This window comes from Crocodylus porosus, unplaced genomic scaffold, assembly GCF_001723895.1.
Source record: "Crocodylus porosus isolate Cpor-Errol unplaced genomic scaffold, CroPor_comp1, whole genome shotgun sequence".
Taxonomy (NCBI): domain Eukaryota; kingdom Metazoa; phylum Chordata; order Crocodylia; family Crocodylidae; genus Crocodylus; species Crocodylus porosus.
In genome coordinates, this window is record NW_017728909.1 from 50,737,091 (window position 1) to 50,757,981 (window position 20,891).

General features: G+C 39.4%; 1 protein-coding gene across 2 annotated transcripts in view; it reads right to left on the reverse strand.

Annotated features, from left to right (window-relative positions):
• The window catches only part of FCHO2 (FCH domain only 2), a 126,402-nt gene that overhangs the window by 7,663 nt on the left and 97,848 nt on the right, over positions 1 to 20,891 (reverse strand). For both annotated transcript variants that reach the window (XM_019532269.1, XM_019532268.1), the window contains 5 exons: positions 14,888 to 14,991; positions 12,038 to 12,167; positions 7,031 to 7,142; positions 6,426 to 6,581; positions 3,462 to 3,594 (listed from right to left, as the gene is read on the reverse strand). In XM_019532269.1, coding sequence (XP_019387814.1) covers positions 3,462 to 3,594; positions 6,426 to 6,581; positions 7,031 to 7,142; positions 12,038 to 12,167; positions 14,888 to 14,991 — 635 coding nt within the window. The remainder of the gene's footprint in view (positions 1 to 3,461; positions 3,595 to 6,425; positions 6,582 to 7,030; positions 7,143 to 12,037; positions 12,168 to 14,887; positions 14,992 to 20,891) is intronic.

The window sequence follows — 20,891 nt, forward strand, 5'->3', positions numbered from 1 at the left end:
CCCCCCCCAGTGAATTCAGAAAGCCTCACTTAATTGCACTAAACTGATATATATTGCTTTATACCTAAAGGCAGCATTGTTGGGTTACTTGGAAACATGACTGAAGCAAGGCTTCATTTTATTTTATAATTTCTCTGGTTGTCTTTTGCTAATGTTAACTCAGTCTTTTGTTCATTTGTTTTCAATAGTTACTTCCCACAGTGCTCAAATCTCCTTCTTTGTCTTTTCCAGGACAAAATACTGGGGTCAATTTAATGTCATCTTTTGCACTGTATATTTGAAGAAAGGTGCCTGGAGAGGTCCCATTTTACCCTTACAAACCATGTGACATCCTGAGCTAACCAACTAAGCAGCAGATAGCAAAGGATAATTAGCAATCACAGCACAGGTATTCAGCATAAGTTTAGAAGCAATATTTTCCAATCACTAGAGGGTTGCATGTTACTGCTTGTTTAGCTGAGTTCCCTGCACTCATGAGCAGCTCTCTGGACCCCTTCATTCCTTAAGCCCCTGACATGTTCATTTAATGGTGAAAAGGGATGTGCATGGCAGCAGGTGCTATTTTGGGATCAGGGATCAAATCCCAATTGTATCTTTTTTATTTTTCAGTATTGGGGGAGCCCAAGATTGTGATCCCAAGCTCACCTGCACCAGCAAATTGAAAGCTGAGTGCCTGAAAGGATGCATGAGGGACTGACAATCAGCTGGTTGTAAGCCCAGCCCTTGGCAGCTCTGGAACAGCTCCAGGTGCAGTTTGACATCTAGGGCTGGGAATGACAATCAACTGATTGGTCCTGGGCAGCCCCAGTCTGGTTCAAGAGGATCCCTGATGGCTAGAAAATGTTATTTAGACATTTGCTTTTGGGAACTGGCTTGTAGGTAAAGTAGATATGCATTAGAATAACGGTCTAAGGGAATGGCAAGGGTTTATTGGTTTCTAAAAGCCTGTTTGTGACAAAGTTTCCTTCAAGGCCCACTGTCTGAAGCCAGCAGACACAAGCTGGGAAACTGAAGACGTACCATACTGTTTCATAACAGGGATATGGGACTCTGCTGGGGTGGCCAGGTTACAGTGACTAGCTGCAGAGCCTCTGGGATTTCCAGTTTTAGTGAACAGACCAAATTAAGCCACTAGTAAATAACCAAATAAAGATGTATGCATGTGATGGGTTTGGGAATCAAAAGAATATGCTGACAGAATAGAACATGGGCAGTATGACAACCACAGGAAAAACAATCAATGGTAACCATGAATGAGGAGTCAGAGGGGAGAAAGTATAGGAGGAATTTCAGAGCAGCAACGGGTCCCTGAAGGGGGACCCTGAGACCACCATGGACAGAGGGCACACCACCAACCCATCTCCATCTATCTCATGGGGGTGGGCCTCAGCCCTTGACCTCCACGCTTCTGACATCTGACATTCAAGAAAGAACCAGAGGGTGAAGTTTGCATACTGGCCAGATGCACTCTGTGACAGCCCTAGGACTGGTAGATACAGAATTAGAGAGGGAGCTTATTTTGCCCATCTTGCCTGCATTATTCTCATTTGCTATCATTGTGCATCAATAAAATTTGCCTGGTATTGAATGGAGAACAAGATATCTGGGTTATAAATTCATTGCCAACGCCCTACAGGAGCCAGAGCCCTGGAATATCTAAAACCCATACTTGCAGGCCATCTCCCCACACCCCAACACCTTAAAATGCCTTGCCCTGCAGCCCCCACAGGGGACAGAAAAGGCTGCTGGCTGTGGGGGTTGCCAGATTCCTACTGAGGAGAACCCAGTTTTGGTATTAGAACCAGAGCTGTCCTAGTCCTAATGCTGACCCATCTGAAGCCAATAATCAGCTGATTATCAGCACTGGGTTGGGGGAAAATGATACACGTTCAGTTTACTGCATCATCTAAATGAGCAACAAAAATGATCCACACATTTTGTTGAGTATCTTTGTGGCTGACTTGCCACTTCAAGGCACCACAGATCAGCTGAATGTGCATCACTGCTACCATTTATACATTAATCACACCATGGCTAAGTACAGACATCAAAAAGCCCAATCAATTCAATCTTCACTGGTTAGTCTGAACAGTATAGATTGAACCAATAAGCAAATGAACAGAGATTTGCTTTTGATTCCAGAAGTGCAGCCATATGCTTGCAGTGGCCCAGGCCAGAAGCTGGGGAGGAGGGGGTGCTCTAGAGCATGCCTCCATGCTTGTCTGGACTGGAGAGCTTGGGTCAAGGCTAGCCCACCCACCCCAGGACGTGGGATTTGCAGGGGAGGTACAAAGCATCCTGGGATGTTGGGGCACTGCAAACCGACTTGAATCTGGAGGGGATCTGGAATAGAAGTTCAATAAACTGATTTAACCTAAATCAGCCAAGTATGATAGCTACATCCATCCAGGTTTAAATTAAAGTGGTTTTGGACACTGTGAAAGTAGTTTATGTATACTGAGCTTCTGTTGTGTTACAGATTTGAACTTGTTTCTGGTCACTTATCCTGGTTTGTGTGTAATTTCTGTCCCTAGCCCATAAGCACAATGTGTGCCAGGAGCCTTGGACTCCAAACACATACCAGTCAATCTGCCTCTAATTCAGGGACTCCCTGCAGTCCTACCCTCTAATCCTAATATTCAAGCCAGGGGGGTTGAATTCTCTTAATTCCTTCCTTTCTCTAGGGTTCTTTTTTCCATACCAGAATCTTGTATTCTTGCACCTGTCTAGCACTATGTGCCCTCCCATTCCAAGGGTTTTATAGGAGTCCACAGACCCTCCAAAATCAGGGTCCCCTATTCTCATCCTACCCATTCTTCCCCATGCTGGGGACTGTCTTTGCACTGTATTCTTCCCACCCGGAATCATTTTTTTCAAGATATTGAACTGTACTGGGAAGATGGGCACAGCTGAGACCACATAGGAATGTTTTTTTATGATGCATTAAAATCTGGATCTAAAAAGTGTTACAGGAGTGATTGAAGCTGCTGAGTCGATGGCAAGGGCTCCAAGTGTCACTGACAGACTTTTTGATTTTTCCCATTTTTACTAGAATCCATAGGGGTTTGCCTACTGATGCTAAGAACAATTCTTAACATTTTGGAATTGATCAGATGCGACATTATCTTGTTTCAGACCAAAAGAAATACAATCAAGCTCTCTGTAAGGCCTTGTTGTGAAGGCCCACAGAGGGGAAAGGGAACAATGATGGAACCCTGTGCAAGTATTAAGTTTGGAGTAAGCAGAAGCAAACCAAAGTCCTTACGCCAGACAAGAGGGAGAAAATACGATGGGCCCGCATTCAGCAGGTCAACCCCTACAGTAAGCATACATTCTGATGCATTCAGAAAGACCATGATGATCTACCTTTACATGAGCAAGTAAAACTAGCTCAGGCAGTCTGTAAAATTGAAATCAACAAAAGTTCTTCTAAAAATCCTCCAAAAAATAAAAAGATGTACCTGATATTTTAAAACATCCACATTATAATAGGAAGCAGATGGATTCTGCTCGGATAACTTCTTGAGGTAGAGAGTTATAGCTTGCATGTTCATCCAAAAATCTTTTGTACTGGAGTCGCTTTGTGATTGATCACTACATGTAAAAATGAAGGCAGGAATCAGAAATACAGAATTAAAATTTTCTTATTTTGTATGTCTTCATTTAAAACTGGACCCTCTTCTTTATTTTTAACAGGCTTCTGAATACAAGAATAAGTGCTAATATTCCAAAATAAAACATACTTGCACTTCTGAAATATGTAGGCAAACTAAATATTTGTAGTAGTCGATGAAAGTTCTCTCTTCTGGATTACAGTAGAGGGCCAGCACCATCATATTTAAGGCTGCAGCTGGGACTCTGCTTTCAATGGAATTTGTTTTTAATATAAAACAGCCTGCTCTATAGTGACACCGTGAGGAGAAAAGGGCTATGCTAAAATGTCTAAAATAATTTACTTATGAACACAAAAATGCTTTAATCACAAACCTTTTGTTACAACATAGGATTGCTACATGGCTGAGTCAAGGTCATTGGGAAGCTGTAACTATTTTTTCATATCTCAATATACTTGGATTTCTTTTAAATGCAACCTTTAAGGTATAACTTTCTACTCTAAACTTTCTGGGTTTATAAAACTTTTTTTTTTTTTTTCAGATAATCACAGTACTGTAAATGTTTTTGCTTTTAAAGATGTATACTCTCAAACATAATTCCATTGAAACACAACTTTTGTCCTGGAACGTGTATGTAAGATAGGTATGTGCACAAATGCTTCAAGTTTTGAATTACTGGAGCACAAAAGAAATGGTTTTCCTTCTCAGGAATATTTTCTTCAAGACCAGTTTATTTTAACTTTCAAAAGTTTTACTGGACTTGGCATTAGCAAGTGCCTTTCATAGCTTTAAGAACAACAAAACTATAGTCTTTGTAAAATCTCAAAGAACTATGTTGTAGCCTGTATTTCCTGCTACTGCATAGTGTGGGGAGGCAGCAAAAACCTTCATTCCCTTCCCTGGCCTACATAAAACATATCTGCAACCACAGCACCTACACACAGGGATGCAAAGTTGTGCCTTTTGGGAAGACCTTCTGAGAAAAAAGTCTTGACTTAGCTTTCCTCTGGCCCTAACACAAACTGTCCAGCCAAGCTGTGGGAACCATACTATAGTCTTTAAAAGGAACAGCACAATGGGGGAGACTGGATGCCTCACAAAGCTCTTAGGGTATGGCAAATGTTTGTCACCACCATAGCAAGGTGCAGAACTCATCTGCAACACCCATACGTATACTTGTGATACCCAAGTGGTAGTATCTGGTACATAGAATGCAAAAATAAATTCAATGGTAATACTTCTGATGCAAAATCTCAGACATGCTAGAAGAGATAGTGACGGACAATAAAATATACAAAAATGGACCTCTATTAGTATAGATGCCTTTGTTGCAACTTAAACAAGCAAACTAAACCAGCAACCTCAACTTGCCACCTCCCAACCAAACTCTTTCCTGTCCACAAAAGTTGGGTAAAACAGATAGCTCCCACAATATGCTCTACAAGAGCAAAACTGTTTATTTTTTTTACTTTTAAATGTTATTGATGGCATTTATAACCAGGTATGCTATTCATACAATGCATATAGAAAATACTACTTTTAATTTTTCAAAGTCCTTATAAAAACATTAAACTATAAAATCTGTGTAAAGAAACATCCAAAAGTTCATACAACTATATTCTTAAGCCAGCTTTTGGATTTTAGTTATTATATTCCCAATATACAATTTCCACTGAGTATAATCTCTACACTGCTGACAGTGAGGTCAGGGGCATACCAGCTTGGTATGGGGCATAGCAGTGTGGAGCCGAGTGGCAGGAGGGACACAGCAGTGAGGGTGCTGTAGGGGCTGGTTTCCATGGAAACTGGCTAGGAACCACATGGGCAAGGCACACAGCTGGGCAGGAGCTGCATCTGGGGCTGGCCTAGGATGCAGTGCCCTCATTGTGACTACTGCCTCTGCCATTGTCCCCACACTGTTCTGCTCCATGCCACTGCACTCCACACTGAGCCAGCAGGCATCCTGCATCAACATCCCAGGCTGAGATGTGGGCTGACATAGGACCGGACTGCCTCAGCACCTCCCGCTTCCCCTAGCCCTGGCCGCTGCTTCCCAGTGCCTGGTAGCCTCAGGGCCCACCTCCTCCCTCCCTGACCTGCAGGCTGCGGGAGGGGATGGGCAAGGGGAAGGGGTAGGGAGGTTAAGTCTTCCCCCACTTGGCAGGCTCAGTGGTGAAATGTGGCTGTCCCTTGCCCCTGCCTGTCCACCTCGGCCTCCCGAGCCTCCTCCATATTGCTCACAGGCCTCTTCTCCTCCTTGTGGACGCTGTGGGCCCCCGGCAAGACCCAGCAGTTGCTTCCAGCTCTGCCTCAGCCCACTGCCATGACTCCAATATCTTGGCCTGGCCCCATATGCAGCTCCAGGCAACTATGTGGGCAGGGTGCATGGGCAGGCAGGGAGCTGCATTCAGGTTTGGAGCCAGGATTGTGGGGCAGTGATAATGCAAGGCAGAGCTGAGGTCCACTCCTTGCACAACCCTGGCTACAGAACCCATGCCCATCATGGGGGCATGAAGCCAGGATCCCGGCTTCACCTGCCTGCCCTGCTCCTGAATGCTGTTGTCTGGGGCCCCATCCCACATAGGGAGTTCTGATGCATTGTTCTGCATGCACATGTACTGGGAGGGTTTGGGAGAAAGGGTGCTGATCTGGCCCATGACAGCTCACCAAAACAGCCTGTGGGGCCCTTGGGTCCAAATAATTTCTTACCCCTGAAACAGACGAACAGGGCAATAAAGAATTTTAAAAAGGAATGCAACGTTTCACATTTTATCATCACGATTACTATTAGATAAAAAAAAAATACAAAACCTGTATACAAGTTGTGCATTTGGTTGAATATGTTCTAGTTTGCTTGTGTTTTTTACCCTGAAGCAGAGTACAGCTGGAGATGGGTTGCTAGTGAATACTTTAATAATCCCACTTGGGAATGACACAGTCATATCACCAGTGATCTTCACAATACACCTAGAACAAAAAAGGAGAGAACAGCAATGTTTTTGTATTTTTTTTTCTTAGATCACATTTCTGAATTTTAAATCAAAAAGGCTAAAATACAAATTAATTTAAAATGAGGGTAAGGAGACACCATGACTTCATGCATTACTTCCTTTTACCTCTTGGAACACAATTTTAAAATTGGATGAGGTTTTGATGGACTAAACATACAGAAGTCTTACTTCAGTTATGCTTGCCACCACAGAGAACAAGGTGCTTAGAGCTGTTTGGGAGAATTTACATACAGAACCTACTTGAACTGTACCCAGGCAATGACTTGTACGTTTCTACAAATATACCCTATTTTCAAAAGTTTACCACCACCCCACCACCTCCCGAAAGAAAGAAGAGGGGAAAAAATAAAAATAATCAATTTGCTTTCTTAATATAACTCATTACATTTACAACAGTTAACTAACTTTGTGGGATCTGCTCCTTTAAAGTAGGCGTTAACAGATTCAGTAAGGGCTACTGCAACAGGCAAGGTGTCCTGGTTTCCAAGGCTGACAGGGCTGGGACCACGTGAAACACCTAGAATACATACAGTTTATTGACTTAATTTTCAAGCTGAGTTTTAAAATGGTTGGCTACATCTGTCATTTTCATAGCAGGTGACAAACACCAATTTCACAGTGAAGTCTATTCTTTCACTCTATAGAGGAAAAACATTTAAAGTCAGAATACACTACAATTAAAGCATTAAACAACAAGTCAGCAGCCTGAGAACATGTCAGTATGACACTTACGTGGACAGACAACAGGTAGTATGTATTGCACAATACAAGATAAATGGGAACATTGCGCTAAAAGGGCCAGTGATGCAACTGAAGTCAACAGATCACAAAGGAAATCTGACATAAGGCTGTACATATAAAACAAACTTACAATATGCTTACAATATGAACAAAATGTCTGATAAAAGGGCTGCCATGGCCTTCTCTGAATCCAGTTCTAGTGTGTATAAATTTTGCAAGCAGTCTTTTTTACACAAATTAAGAATTGAACAACTTTAACCAATTCTCCGCCAGTATCAAGCATTAAACCACTTTTCACTTGTGACTATCAGAGAAATCTTTATGCTGAGATTTTCATGTCTATCTGGCAAGGAATCTAGGTATGTCTCAGAGTGACAAAGGAATATGCAATGCTTCACAAGAAAGTAATTAATTTTATATAGAAAATATTTAGCAAGGTCTTCAGCCAGCTTCAAGCTTGTGCAAAGCATTTATATGCACCATACTCCACTCCCCTTCCCACAATCAACTTGGACCTCGTAGAGTTAAGTATGCTGGCTTGGCCAAGTGACACAATTTTGGCCATTCACATGATGGCCAGGGATTGAAGGGCGCTTACACCTTTATCACAGGAAAATAAGTATCCAATTACTGAAAGAGTAACATCCATAATACTTTAAGAGTGTGGACAAAATACATTTGGAGCCTTTTCAAAAAGGGAAAATATAGTTAAACTGCTCCAACTTTAACACCAGATGAAGCAGTGAAGTCGGAGTGTTGTTGTTACCTTTGTATTCTCAGCCACTATATCCAGTTAGAAAGTAAAAGCTGTTGCTGTTTTCAAATGTTCCCCTTCTGAAACTGCTCCAAATGTATGTGCATCCACATCCTCAGCTTTACCCTTTGTTACTAGGGCAAGAGTACAGCAGAAAATGTTTTACTGTTCTCCTCTTCTGTAATCATTAAGCCTCCTTTGTCTCTCATATAAGGCATATTCATCACAAAGGAGACGGAGCCTTTTACAATAAATGAATCTTCCTCACTGAGGGAATCAGTTGCAGAGATGGAGTAAATAGTTTTAGTATGCTCGGGAAGAAATGAGTTGCACATGCACATGGGGTATTGAATTTCAGTATATGTGGGAGTATTAGGATGGATTCTGAATACATGCCAAGCATATATTAAAATCAAGATGCATTGAAAAAGAAACTTGCTGAGGGGGAGGGGCATTATTCTGCTCTGAGGAGCTAGCCCACAAGACAGCCTCACTATTGTACATTGGGAAGAGGTTCAGGAACTTTTATCTCAGGGCACCTACTCATGTTTCAGAGGCTCAGTCTATTTTTGATGTCAAGGACCCTTCTTGAAAATAGATTTCAAAGAAGTTTAGTTTGTACAATTATACAAAAACAAAGGGGATAAAAGCACTGACAACTACAAAGGTTGAACATCGTTGGAAAAATTGTCACTCGCATCATGTTGCCCAAGTGGCAAACTCTAGGTGAACGAATCTATCCTGAAAGTCGATGAGGTTTTCCTTTAGGACACTTCATCATTGATGTGGTATTTTCAGTCAAGCAACTGCAAGAGAACTATAGAGAAAAACAATACCACTGTACATAGCCTTCATCAATCTGATGAACACTTTCAGCACTGTCAACAGATAAGGCCTTTTTATTGTTCTGAAGAAAGCTGGAAGGAGTGAGGAGAATCCCAGGCTGAAGGGAACATCTGGCACTGGGTGCAGTTCAGCATGAAGCAGCTTTGATCCAAAGGATAGAAGCAAGGCGAGAAAGAAGAAAGCAGTGTGTTGTAATCTTGGACTCCAACTCAGACAACATATGGATCTGTGAAACTTACGACACGCTGTGTCATTCTCAAATTGCAACTGTCAGCCACAAATGGATTAATCAGGTATCTGACTAGACTTCTTACATGTGTGCCAGAGGATTGGCAGTTGTCAATACATGGCAACATTATTTCTCACATTTAGGTCCTGTTGAGATATATGTTTTAGGTTAAGGAAACAGAAAAGCAGAAGTCTCAGAATAGCATTATAGGAGGAGAGAGGCCTCAGAAAGGTTAATTAAGGTCACATGGGTACTCCTACCCTGGAGGTCTTATCTGAGGTTAAAATTATTAATATTCCCTCTCAAAAAGTTCAACACAAGGAGGGAGAGATCAGATATAAATAAAAGAATGCATTAATTATGAGACAGAGATAGCTAGGAAGGAAAGACTTATTGAATCTAAACCTGAAAAAGGGCTCAGTTCCAATTAGGGGCAACAATGGAGGTAGTTTTAATTTTGGCTAAATTGTTTTGTGGAAGGGTAACAAATAATAGCAGGTTGTAAAAGTAACAGCATGATTTTTTGAGTATTCAGATACTTCTGAGTTCTTATTTGCAGTTCACATATACACAAAGAAATGCTGTCAAAGTACCTGCTTTGTAAGTTCTATCAGTTTAAAAGTTCAAGATAAAAAAAATAGCAAAGGGCTGAGCCACAATTGGGAAGATAAGTCCAGTGGTCTTCAGTTTAAAATTTAAACCCCCACCAAAAAACAAACGGTTGTATTAGTTTAAAATATATTGGTACAACACACAACTCGTGATGCAGTTTTGCTTTAAACCTACTATGTAGTTGCTGATTGAAATTATGTCAAAACTGAAAAGTTATTAGGCATATTTACATTTATTTTGTTTATCTTTTATAAGTTACTGCATTTTAATTGATTTTTATTGTTATATATTCTGCTTAAATACTTTAAAATTCAAGTTAACACTTTCATTATTGCTTGAAATGTTTTGTTTTCTTGCAATATTGTTTCATCCTCCATTACATTTAAATTAAAGAACTGCAAGAAAACAAATCATTTCAAGCAATGCGGAAGCCCTGGGCCTGAAGACCCTAGGGTCCAGATGCCCCCTAGTCTCATTTGTTCCTAGCCAAAAAAACTAAGGAGGAAGCCAAGAGGAAAGTACAAACACAATCCCCCATTACCACAAAATTCTGCAGTCAAGTCTCCTGCACAGAGGAATCTTTCAAGGATCAGTCTGCCCACAATAATGGACAGGACTCAGCCTGGAAAAACACCTGCTTGATCACGGTATCTCCTCTGCCATAAAAGTACAGTCCAAAGTCAAAGACTCGTAAGTTACCACGTAGTTCAGTTGGCTGGGCTCCACTAGAGTCAACAGCATTTCAAGTCATGGTGAGCCATAATACTGCAGACCCAGAATCCCTCTGTCATGTTCTCTCTCAGCTTGGTACATATGATTATTTGGTTCCGCCCTCAGTGGTGACCCCACAGCTCAGCACTGCTCAGTGTGTGTATATTCCAGATACCACTCACAAAGGATTTATGTGCTAATTAGCCCCCACTCATGCCTAGAACCAGGTGTTCTTGTCACAAGTCCTGGGATGCTCCAAAATTTATGTGCAGATGTGGCCCAGGGGAAACCGGTATGGTTTCACCTCATGGAGGGCAGGGCCTGACTAAATCATCTGTATTAGGCTGAGATAGGAGCTAACAGAGATTCTAGGTATGCAATTTCATGGTTTGACTTGAAAAAAAAGAGTCAGCGGTGAAAGGGAGTGCCTTTAATAGGCACTATCATTATATAAGATATACATAAGATGGGCTGCACTGACCTATCCTTGTAGTAGGTTACATCAGCATGTTTGCCTAATGTAGGCCATGTGGTTTTACAGTCATGCCCAGTTTTGGCTGAATTTAATCAACTTCACAGTTGGTTTCCATTACTGAGCATAAGTGGCTTTTGGCAACAGTTTAATGGTAGACAATGTATTTAGTGAGATTTCCTTATATGTGATAAGATGAGGGGTTTTTTTTCCCCATGCCAACTGGAGGTCAAAAACCTCATCTTGGAATTGAGTAAATACAGTAATTAGGTACAACTACTTCTACAAACTCCCACAGAACAATGTTTGTTGTATTTAGGTTTAATTTAGAATACTGAACTTTAAAGTGTATCCTAAGTAAAAAATATCACTTGGGATACTTGGAATATCCCTTTCGGTTAGGGAAACATTAAGTTGGCAATGATGACAAAATCAGAGCCTGATTTTCTTATCACCATTTATGCTTCTATTTGATTCACTGACTTCATTCAACTTAGAAAAGACAGACACTAGTCAATTGTACTTGTTGCCTTTCTTTGCAGAAAGTTGTAATTATGGGGTGGCAAATGAACCAGGAGAATATTTAAATCATTATAAATCACTTAAAAGCAATTTCCATTAAAATAATTCTGTAGCTAAAGGAAAAACAACCTTTTTTAACTCAGTTTCTTCGTATGATTTAAAAAAATTACATTTGACCAACTCAACTGAATCAAAAGCTATTTTAGTATCAAGTAGAGTTATAAATACACATGGTACATACCAAACATGCATTTTAATTTTAAAAATGTTCACAGATGGATCTGTTACATTGTTAAGGGTCTACTAAGCTCAGTAGTTCTGATGGGGGGTCTGATCAGTGAACCAGATCATTCAAGGAAAGCTGCAAGAAAACTGACGAACTTAATATGGAATAACCAGGTTGTTTCATAATAGACTGGTTGATTTAAGCTCTGATGCATTGATGTTTATATTTTTTCTAAAAGAAAAATGTTACAAATATTAAGGGCTGCGAGGACATCACTTTAACTAAAATAAGTTACTTACCAACAGTGGGTGTATTTGCTGCGCTTAGTGAAGCAGACGAAGATATTGAGGACACACTCTCGGCACGTGCCAAAGGGGCGGTAGGTGGTGGACTGGAGTTAGAAGTCAATGGTGGACTGAATGGCCTAGGCTTAACATTAAGTATAACGTTATCATTACAGAGCTGTATGGGATACTAAATGGATGAACAACAAATTTAGAAAAGATCTCTTCACCTGACTCATTCCCTACCAAATGCATCATTATTCCTTTCTGCGTATCTAGTGCTTCATGCACCCTAATTTTCTATAAAAACAATTTTAACCATTTTGCCTGGGAAGAAATTCCACAGTGTAATAGGATTTATGATTCAAGATTTTTCCTTAATACTATCTTTAATGTGTCAGCATGAGGTTTTGCTTTGTTATGGTACAGCCTGAAGTAATCCTGTATGAGGCTGAGCTACGTGTCACAGAAGTCCAACTTTGATTCTCCCATCTGAGCCAATGTTCCTGTGCACAGGAATACTTTCCAGGATTGGCTACTTTTAAGGCCCACAAAGAAAGGAAACAGAAGGTTGGTCACATTCAGAAAGTCATTTGTTGCTTTATATGAAGATGCTGAAGTGAACTAAGGAAGGCTGAATTTAAGATAGTACAACATTCCTTGTATACTGACTTGCACACCTGATGCAAACTAACTGATGCTATGTAAGGGTGGTTATATACTCTTGACTGCTGAATAAGGAAGGATTGGATTAAATCTCAATAATACTCAGCTACATTATTAGTAATACAAACAAGGGAGAAAAAACTTGTTTAAATGTCTGTATCAGTTTCTCCATTCAGTGATAAAAAACTCTGGAATCTTTTGACCTAACCTGAGAAGTAGCTAACAAAGAGCATCTTTGAACTTTCCAAAATCTCTATTCAGATTACGTAAAAAATTGTATTACTAAATAACATGTTTACTCAAATATACGATAGGGGTTTATGCCACAATCAGCATGGGGAAAAATGCCCCACAACTTCTTCCTCCTTTGGCCCCTTCCCCTCTTCTTACTGTCAGACCATGCTCTCCTGGAGCACATGGAAGTGGGGGGCAAATATGAAACAGTGACTTTGAAATAAACATACCTGTAGCATTTTGTATATAGTACCCATAGACTTAGTTAATTGAAAACTGATGCATTTTACCTTTGTTTGAAGCTGCTGTAAGTTTTAGCACAAGTACGCCATATACACACTTTTAAGCAGCACTTTTGTACCCATGTATATATACCATGCATGATATTAGTTCAAAGCCAAAAGACTCATACATTTATTATGTAGTTCACTGGGCTACGCCCCAGCAGAGTCAACAGCATTTCCAGCCATGGTGACCTCACAGCTCAGCATTGCTTAGTATGTGTACGCTCTCCAGAACCCCGCCTACAAAGAATTCATGTGCTAATTAACCCTCACTCATGAGTAGAACCAGGCGTTCATCATGAACCTTGGAATCCTCAAAAAATTGATATGCCGTTGAGACTCAGGACAACCTGGTCCAGCTTCGCCTCATGGGGGGTGGGACCACACTAGACATATTAGACAGCCCGAGAGAGGGGACAAGAGGATTCTGGGTGAACTGTTTGGGGCCCTGTTTGGTGATGTTTGTCAGACATTTAAGGCTGGTGAAGAAACAAGAATTATTTAAAATGAGAAAGAAAGGCACAGCTTAGCTGTGGGAGTGAAGAGGAAGTAAAAATGTAAATAATGTAGTGGCTCACCACGACTATAAAGAATGCTGAAGGAGACTGTTCTCAATAGGCATTACCATATATCTTATTCAGATAGGTAAATACAGCTTATCTTTGTGGTTTTACAGTTATGCTCAGTGTTGGTTGCATTTAATCAGCTTTATAGTTGGTTTCCATCATAAGCACATCCTGCTTTTGGCAGGAGTTTAATGATAAGCAATGTAGTTAATGAGGTTTCCTTGTATGCAAATATAAGATAGGGGAACATCCCCTATCTTATATTTGTCTTGTATTTGAATAAATATGGTATTTGTCTCATGACTTATTTATAGATGGGAGCCATAAAAAAAACAGCTGAAGAGTAGAAGCATGATGTTGGACAATGTGTAAGGGCAATTCATCTTTCTGTTTCTTTTTCCATACGACACAAGGACAAAGCAGTAATACAAATCTACTCTAACCTCTGTCTGTCTCAAGGACAAAACCAGCAACTATCCATTTGATATCTCCTACACTGTGACATCATAAGACAGCTTCCCTTTCACACCAAGACTAACTTAACTATAATAGGTTAAGTACAGGTTTCCCTTGCTTTATGCTGTACATGTGGTCCTGGAAAATGGCATATAATTTGAATTCGCATAAAGGGAACCCACTTTACAACATAACAAATAGGGATACGTTTCAAAACCTCAACTATACTCACCCCCAGACCCATTTCTATCACTTTTACAAGACAATTTTGGTACTCAACAACAGCAGAGAGGAGTAGGGGATAAGCTAGCAGGATGCTTAAAAGCCATAATGGGGGCAGCAGCTACAGAAACACGTGTTGCAGACAATAAGCAAGGAGCACAGATCCACACATGGGACTATATTTTTGTGCACGTCACTCCCACAATGCACTGCACAAAGCAGTTGACTGCAGGCTTCCACCACACTGATCACATAAGAGTGAATTTACCTCACATATAACGAATTTTTGGTATAAAAAGGGTGATCACATAAGAGCGAATTCGCACATAGAGAACCGCATAAAGCAAGGGAAACCTGTAAATGATATAGTTCCAGTTGACTGATACATTGAGAAATAAATTATATATTTAAACAAAAAACTAAAATTCAATACATACTATTTCATTAATTCCACTAAGTTTCCCTGTAGCCAGCTTTGGTCTGGAAGCAGGCCTTGGAGGTGGTACGATGGTTCCTACAGAAAGAGGAGTTGTTGGTCTTGCTGTAAGAAAATAATTTGAAGCAAATTACAATTGATGCACTGAAAATAAATGTAATTTCATTTGAATGGAATCATAAGAGTTAAGTTTCTAGTAAATATCAAATGATATTTTGCAGGAATTCATAATTAATAAAAAAAAAATACCGAGGCCTTATAGTTCCATGGTACTCTGAAAAGTGATTCTAAAACAGCATTATGAGGCTTCTATGCTTATTGTTCCTTAATCATTCTAAGTATAATATGCTCAGTTTTGAGGATAAAAAAGATATAGCCTCCATCCCTGTAGAAGTCTGCCTTCTACTTCTTGCATCTCTCCCCTGTAATAAGACCGTAGGCCATTTTTAGCCCATGATGCCAGCTCTACAGTTCTATTATCTACAAATTAGACCATCTGAAAACCCCACTGATTTCAGTGGGTTTTGCACAGTGAAAATAAATTATTAGACTTCAGTAAATAATTCTATTGCTGTGCAAGAAAGCATGCAACTCAGCAGGACAAAAAAAACACCTCCAAAATGAGCACCTAGAATTTTGAATACATGCCAGGGTGGCACAAAGCCTCAATAAGAAGATGCTATTTTTACAAGCCACTTTTTTTTTTTGAGTATAACTGCAGTTGAGAATAGCCATTAGAAGTCATCCAGTGAGTATGCCGGATCCAAACTGTGCTTAAAAACCAAAACAAAAAAGCCTTTATGCACAATTACATGATGGAAAGGCACTGCAGTGTATCCCATTCTCTCCCCCAAAAGCCTTTTAAATAAAGCAATGCTTGAAGCAGAAAAAGTGTCACTCAGAAGTTATATTCAAAGTGGGGTTTTCAAAAGCAGTTAGTCTTTTTCAAGTCAGTGGCGGGTTTATCACTGCCTTGGGATGAAAGAAGAGTCAATGACATACATATTTGATAATCCCATCTAAATTAGTAACACCAATGCCAAAAGTAAACAAAGGAGAGACTAAAGTTACCCATCCGTCCTTTAAATTCACTGTCATGCTTACTAGAAGCATAACATCAGGCTCAGAGATTGCTGCAGTCACAGGTACCCAATGAAAAGATGGAACCTTTTTAGCAAGTATTGGCTTGTGTCACAGCCCCCTTTCAAAATTAGCTGTATTAAATATAAAAAAGATGAATATAGATTTTAAGCTTTTTGTCCTAAAATGATTATACAAAAGACATTTAAAACACAATTTTTACAATTCTGAAATTTTCTTTTTCCTGAAATGTGATTGCTTACTGCTTCTGACATCCCACAAAATATTTTATTCAGTGTTTTTTAAAAAGCAGTTATACACGATCAAGAAAAATCAACTCCACCAGGGTTGAATACTTATTTATATATCCTGACTGATTTGGGAGATGCAGTACTAAAATGATCGTAAGATTTAGTATATTTTAGATGAGAAGATGAATTAATTTTATGTCAGGTGAGCAATAATGAGGAAGAGAAGGCAACTTAGAGTCTGCTTTCTGGAGTCAGTTATTAGGAAACAGCAATACACAATGCATGCTTGCCATACCCTTATATATATGAACACAAGCAGGGACTAAACTATAGTCCAGTGGTACTGATGACGTAGAAGAAATTTCAGCAATATTGCCAGTTTCTTCAATGAATAATTTTTCATGGCATGTGAAATTATTGTAAAGGTCACTTTGATCCTCAGAGGCACAGCTGTTGGAAGAATTCCCAAGCAAAGAAGGAGAAGCAATGCAGATACTGTCAGGTTTAAAATGCAATCTCTGAGGCTTCTTCTGGCCTGCACTTGTGTGCTTAATATGAAGAAGTTCATCAGTAAAAGGAATCCACTGACTTTGAGACCATGAAAAAAGAGACATATTATGTGTGCTCCCTGATGGTGCTGTGATCACATCAAATTTGCATAGCGTGCTAGTGATAAAGTCTGGTGATGATGGGCTTCTAGACCCAGAATTTTTCTGGTTTCCAAGAAAAGATTCAGATAGTCTACACCCAGGCAAATCAATGGCAGATGATGATGATGAGTAGGAGTTCCTATTTTGTTCTTTTAATGTAGCTGAAGGAAAAGGGAAAAATTGAAAGCTAGGAGCATGATGAAATTATATAAATGCAAATACAAATCTCCCCGCGTGAGAAATAACTGCTCTACTACACTTCCAAAGATGCATCACCTGCAATGTAAGAAATAAAGCAATTCCATAATGTTTGAGTGCTTCATTTAATTATAATGCCTGGACTAGCTTTTATACCCTCTATGCTATTCAGTGGAAATTCTTGACTGCTTTTAAAAAAAATCTCTTTTGATCTTTCCAACTCACCTTCACCTTGCTCACTAGTGCTCCCCTCCTCCCACTTGCTCTACATTTTGTATTTAAATTCTCTTTTTTTTTTTTTTTTTTAGTACCCCAGCTCTCTGCAAGTCCGATCACAGCATCTGACAAAGTAGGCTGTCACCTATGAAAGCTTATGCCTCTCTGAATGAGTTAATCTCTAAGGGCATTTATACACGTGGTCCAGGTGTTGGGGGAGGTGATTTAATTAGAGTGGCTCTGAGAGCTTTAGTTAAAGTGACCCCTCTACCGCCACTTTTCAGCGTGGTGATTACCATGCTCCAGCCGAGTCTACTCTGATGCACTGTAACTACAGAGCCTTGGAGCAGCTTCGATTTGCATGTACAGGCAGTCCTTGGATTTATGACACAATTGGTTCCTGAAAACCACATCTTAAGTCAAAACATTGCAACTCAGAACGAATTTTCTCATAAGAAACAATGTTATAAATGGGGGATTGGTTCCTGAACCAAGGCCTGATATCCTATTTTTACCATAAATACCCCAGAATCTTGTACTCGATCAATTATAGATGAATAATACAGCTACATTAATGCATTTATATTGTAAATAGCAATCATGTTTTGGAAGGACTTCTTTGAGGTGACTTTGCTGGACTTTTTGAAAGGCTCTTGCTTGGATTTTTTGAAGGGTTCTTGGCTGGAGTTTTCTCAGGAGTCTTGAGTGCAGGTTTTTCTGGAGTCTTGTCTACTTTCTTAAAGAAAGTGTCCAAGGCAGTTTGGACAGATGTTCTCCAGGGAGATCAGCGTGCAGCGAACCTGCTTGCTGGCATGGCATGGCATGGCATGAGATCAAGCATTGTAAAGTCAAAACTGACATCAAAAAGTTGAAACAGGGTGTCAAGTTATAAATGTTTTAAGTGCGAAACGTTGTTAAGTTGACGACTGCCTGTATAGGCACCCTATGGTACCACCCTGTCTTGCCTCCTGCCTGGTTATGTTAACCTTGTCATTTTTTATTATATTTTTTTAAGGTGTTGTTCACTACCTTTCTCTTTATAATACCTTTTTTGTCAGTTGCTTTAGATTTTATTTTCTTCTTTCCTCTAATTAATCACCATCTACTGAATGGTCTTTGGTATTTTATTTGGTTTTTTTCCTTCTTCATTCATTCAGCTCTCTCACTTCCTACATCAAATTCATTACTTCTTCTACTATATTTTCTGTCTGCAATTTCTTCTCTCATGTCATTCCAAAATTTCTCACCCTACCTCCGATCAACTTACCTCATCAAGAACTTCCCCGGCCTTATCCTTCCACATAACAACTTTCATATCCTTAATGTCATTCTCACCCACTTGGACATATAGCTTAGAAAGCTCATTAGACACCAAACTTCCCACTCAAAAACAAACACACATGATGACATTTCTCCCTAGACTGCTGGGGCATCTTCACTGATTGTTTGAGGTTAGCTTAGCATACATTATACCCTGAACCAAACAGTGTAGCCACATTCATGCAATATTATAGAAGGGCTAATCAGCCTAGCCCAGAATTGATGCTAATTAGCATGAATGTGGCTACCCTGCTTCCAGTACAGGAAGTAGGATGTAGGGACCCATGGCACATATTTGAGAGAATGGTGGTAAAGCATCTCTGGCTTCAGTTCATATTAGGCAATTTCTCATTGCAGCCATAACAAGGGACATCTTTTAAGATGAAATTCTGTAGAGTTTATAGTGCTCCCAGGCAAACTGTTTATTCATCATGTTTGGGTGGATTTTTCCAAACCCTGATATATATACAGACTTAACAAGGCTTATTTTTCCTGATAAATACTTTACACATTGTTTTTACACACACACACACACACACACACACGCAAACTACAGACTTTTAAAATAAACTTTGGAAGAAATAGAAAAGAGAAAGAAGTACAGAAAAGAAGCAGTTTTACAATACAAATAACTAGACAAAATTTCTGTCGTTTCTTAAGATAGCTATGTTAATTTCAAGTTCCAATACAGTAAAGTTATTTACTGGATAACCAAAGATTACTTCTAAACTGCTTTGATTACCATTAGCTCAAAGGCTTTAGCAGTTAAGTCGCATTCAATTAAGTTAACACTGAACTGAAAAATATTGCCCAAAAGAAATGTTTTAAGCTTTGATAAAAAGGAAAAGAGTCACCATATGGTGACTTTCTAGACCTTGAGATGTCTCTCTGCCTCTCTCAAATGATAAGAAAAATAAGCAATCAACACTCCATGGACGTATGTATGCGTGCATGAGTGCCTGCACATACACACAGAATATTCATAATTAGGCTTAGGAGAATTAGATTTTAAAAAAAAGAACCGTGACAATTATCCATGTTTATTTTTAAACATTTATTTAGATTTTTATTGATTTAAATTTTCAAGGTCAGGCAGTTTAACCACCCACTGTGACAAATGTAACTTCTGTAGGACTACCATTAGCTAAGCAGCAGAGCTGCCATCAGCCTTGACTCCAGTCCGCCATAGCTCCCTCATCTACTGTGTCACTTGCTCTTCCTTTATTTCCAGTACCCTGGGTTTTCTGGGAGTTGCAGTCCAAGATACAGTCAGTAGTTCTGTAGGACTGCTCCCCCCTGTCATCATGTACTCCATCAGCCATAATTTTTCTTACATCCCCTGTTTTGATTATTAATGATGGAAATAGTTTTTTGTTGGTCTGAGAGTATGAGGTGAAATTGACACTTATAAACATTTATGAATTTAAAAAAAAATGAACCTTGCCAAGCAAGATATATAATCTATATAGATAACTTTTATTAGTAGAAATTTTGGGGGTGAAATTTTTAAAAGCTTTTAACATTGGCTTTACTCGGATTGTATTGAAATTAAACTAAAATTCATGCTGATTTGAAGGAAGTAGAGTCATATCAAAGCTGAGTGTTTTTGAAAAATCCTATCTACAGTGCCTAACTACAGATGTTCTTTCAAAAGTGATGCATACTCTCAAAGCAATATATATCAGTAATCTTCAGTGAAATATGGGGTATATCTATTTATATAATACCATGCAAAGCTATGCAGACGTACCTGGAATAGCTCTAAACATGCTAGCTTGAGTACTAGAAGCAGTAAGGCTATGTCAGCATATGGCTCTGCTTGAACTAATGAACCCTACTAAGAAGCTTGGGCAAAGTGCAATGCTAATGTAGCTATAATGCTTCCAATAACCAAATGAGCTTGCTTAGTGTTATCCTGAGCATCTTTGACACAGCACTGCATTGTGCTCTGCAGACATACACTCAAGCAATGGATAGCAGTTCATTTCTAAAAGACTGACTGACAAGTACTTATTTTATAGAAGTCTAAGCCACTATTATAGCAAATAGTGTAAAATAATATTTTTCAGGGCTTAATACAAAGTCTACAAATAGTCAATGCGAGTTCTCTCATGTACTTCAAAGGGCTTGGATTAGCTCCTTAGGAACTTCTTTTTCTTATGTGCTATAAGGTATTTTTCTTATTGAATAAGAAGTTATCATTTTTACCCGAGTTACTGGCAGTATTTGCTGTATTATAGTCTTTAGATGGGATACAAGGGGAAGAAAGCTTTTATTTTTATATAATATA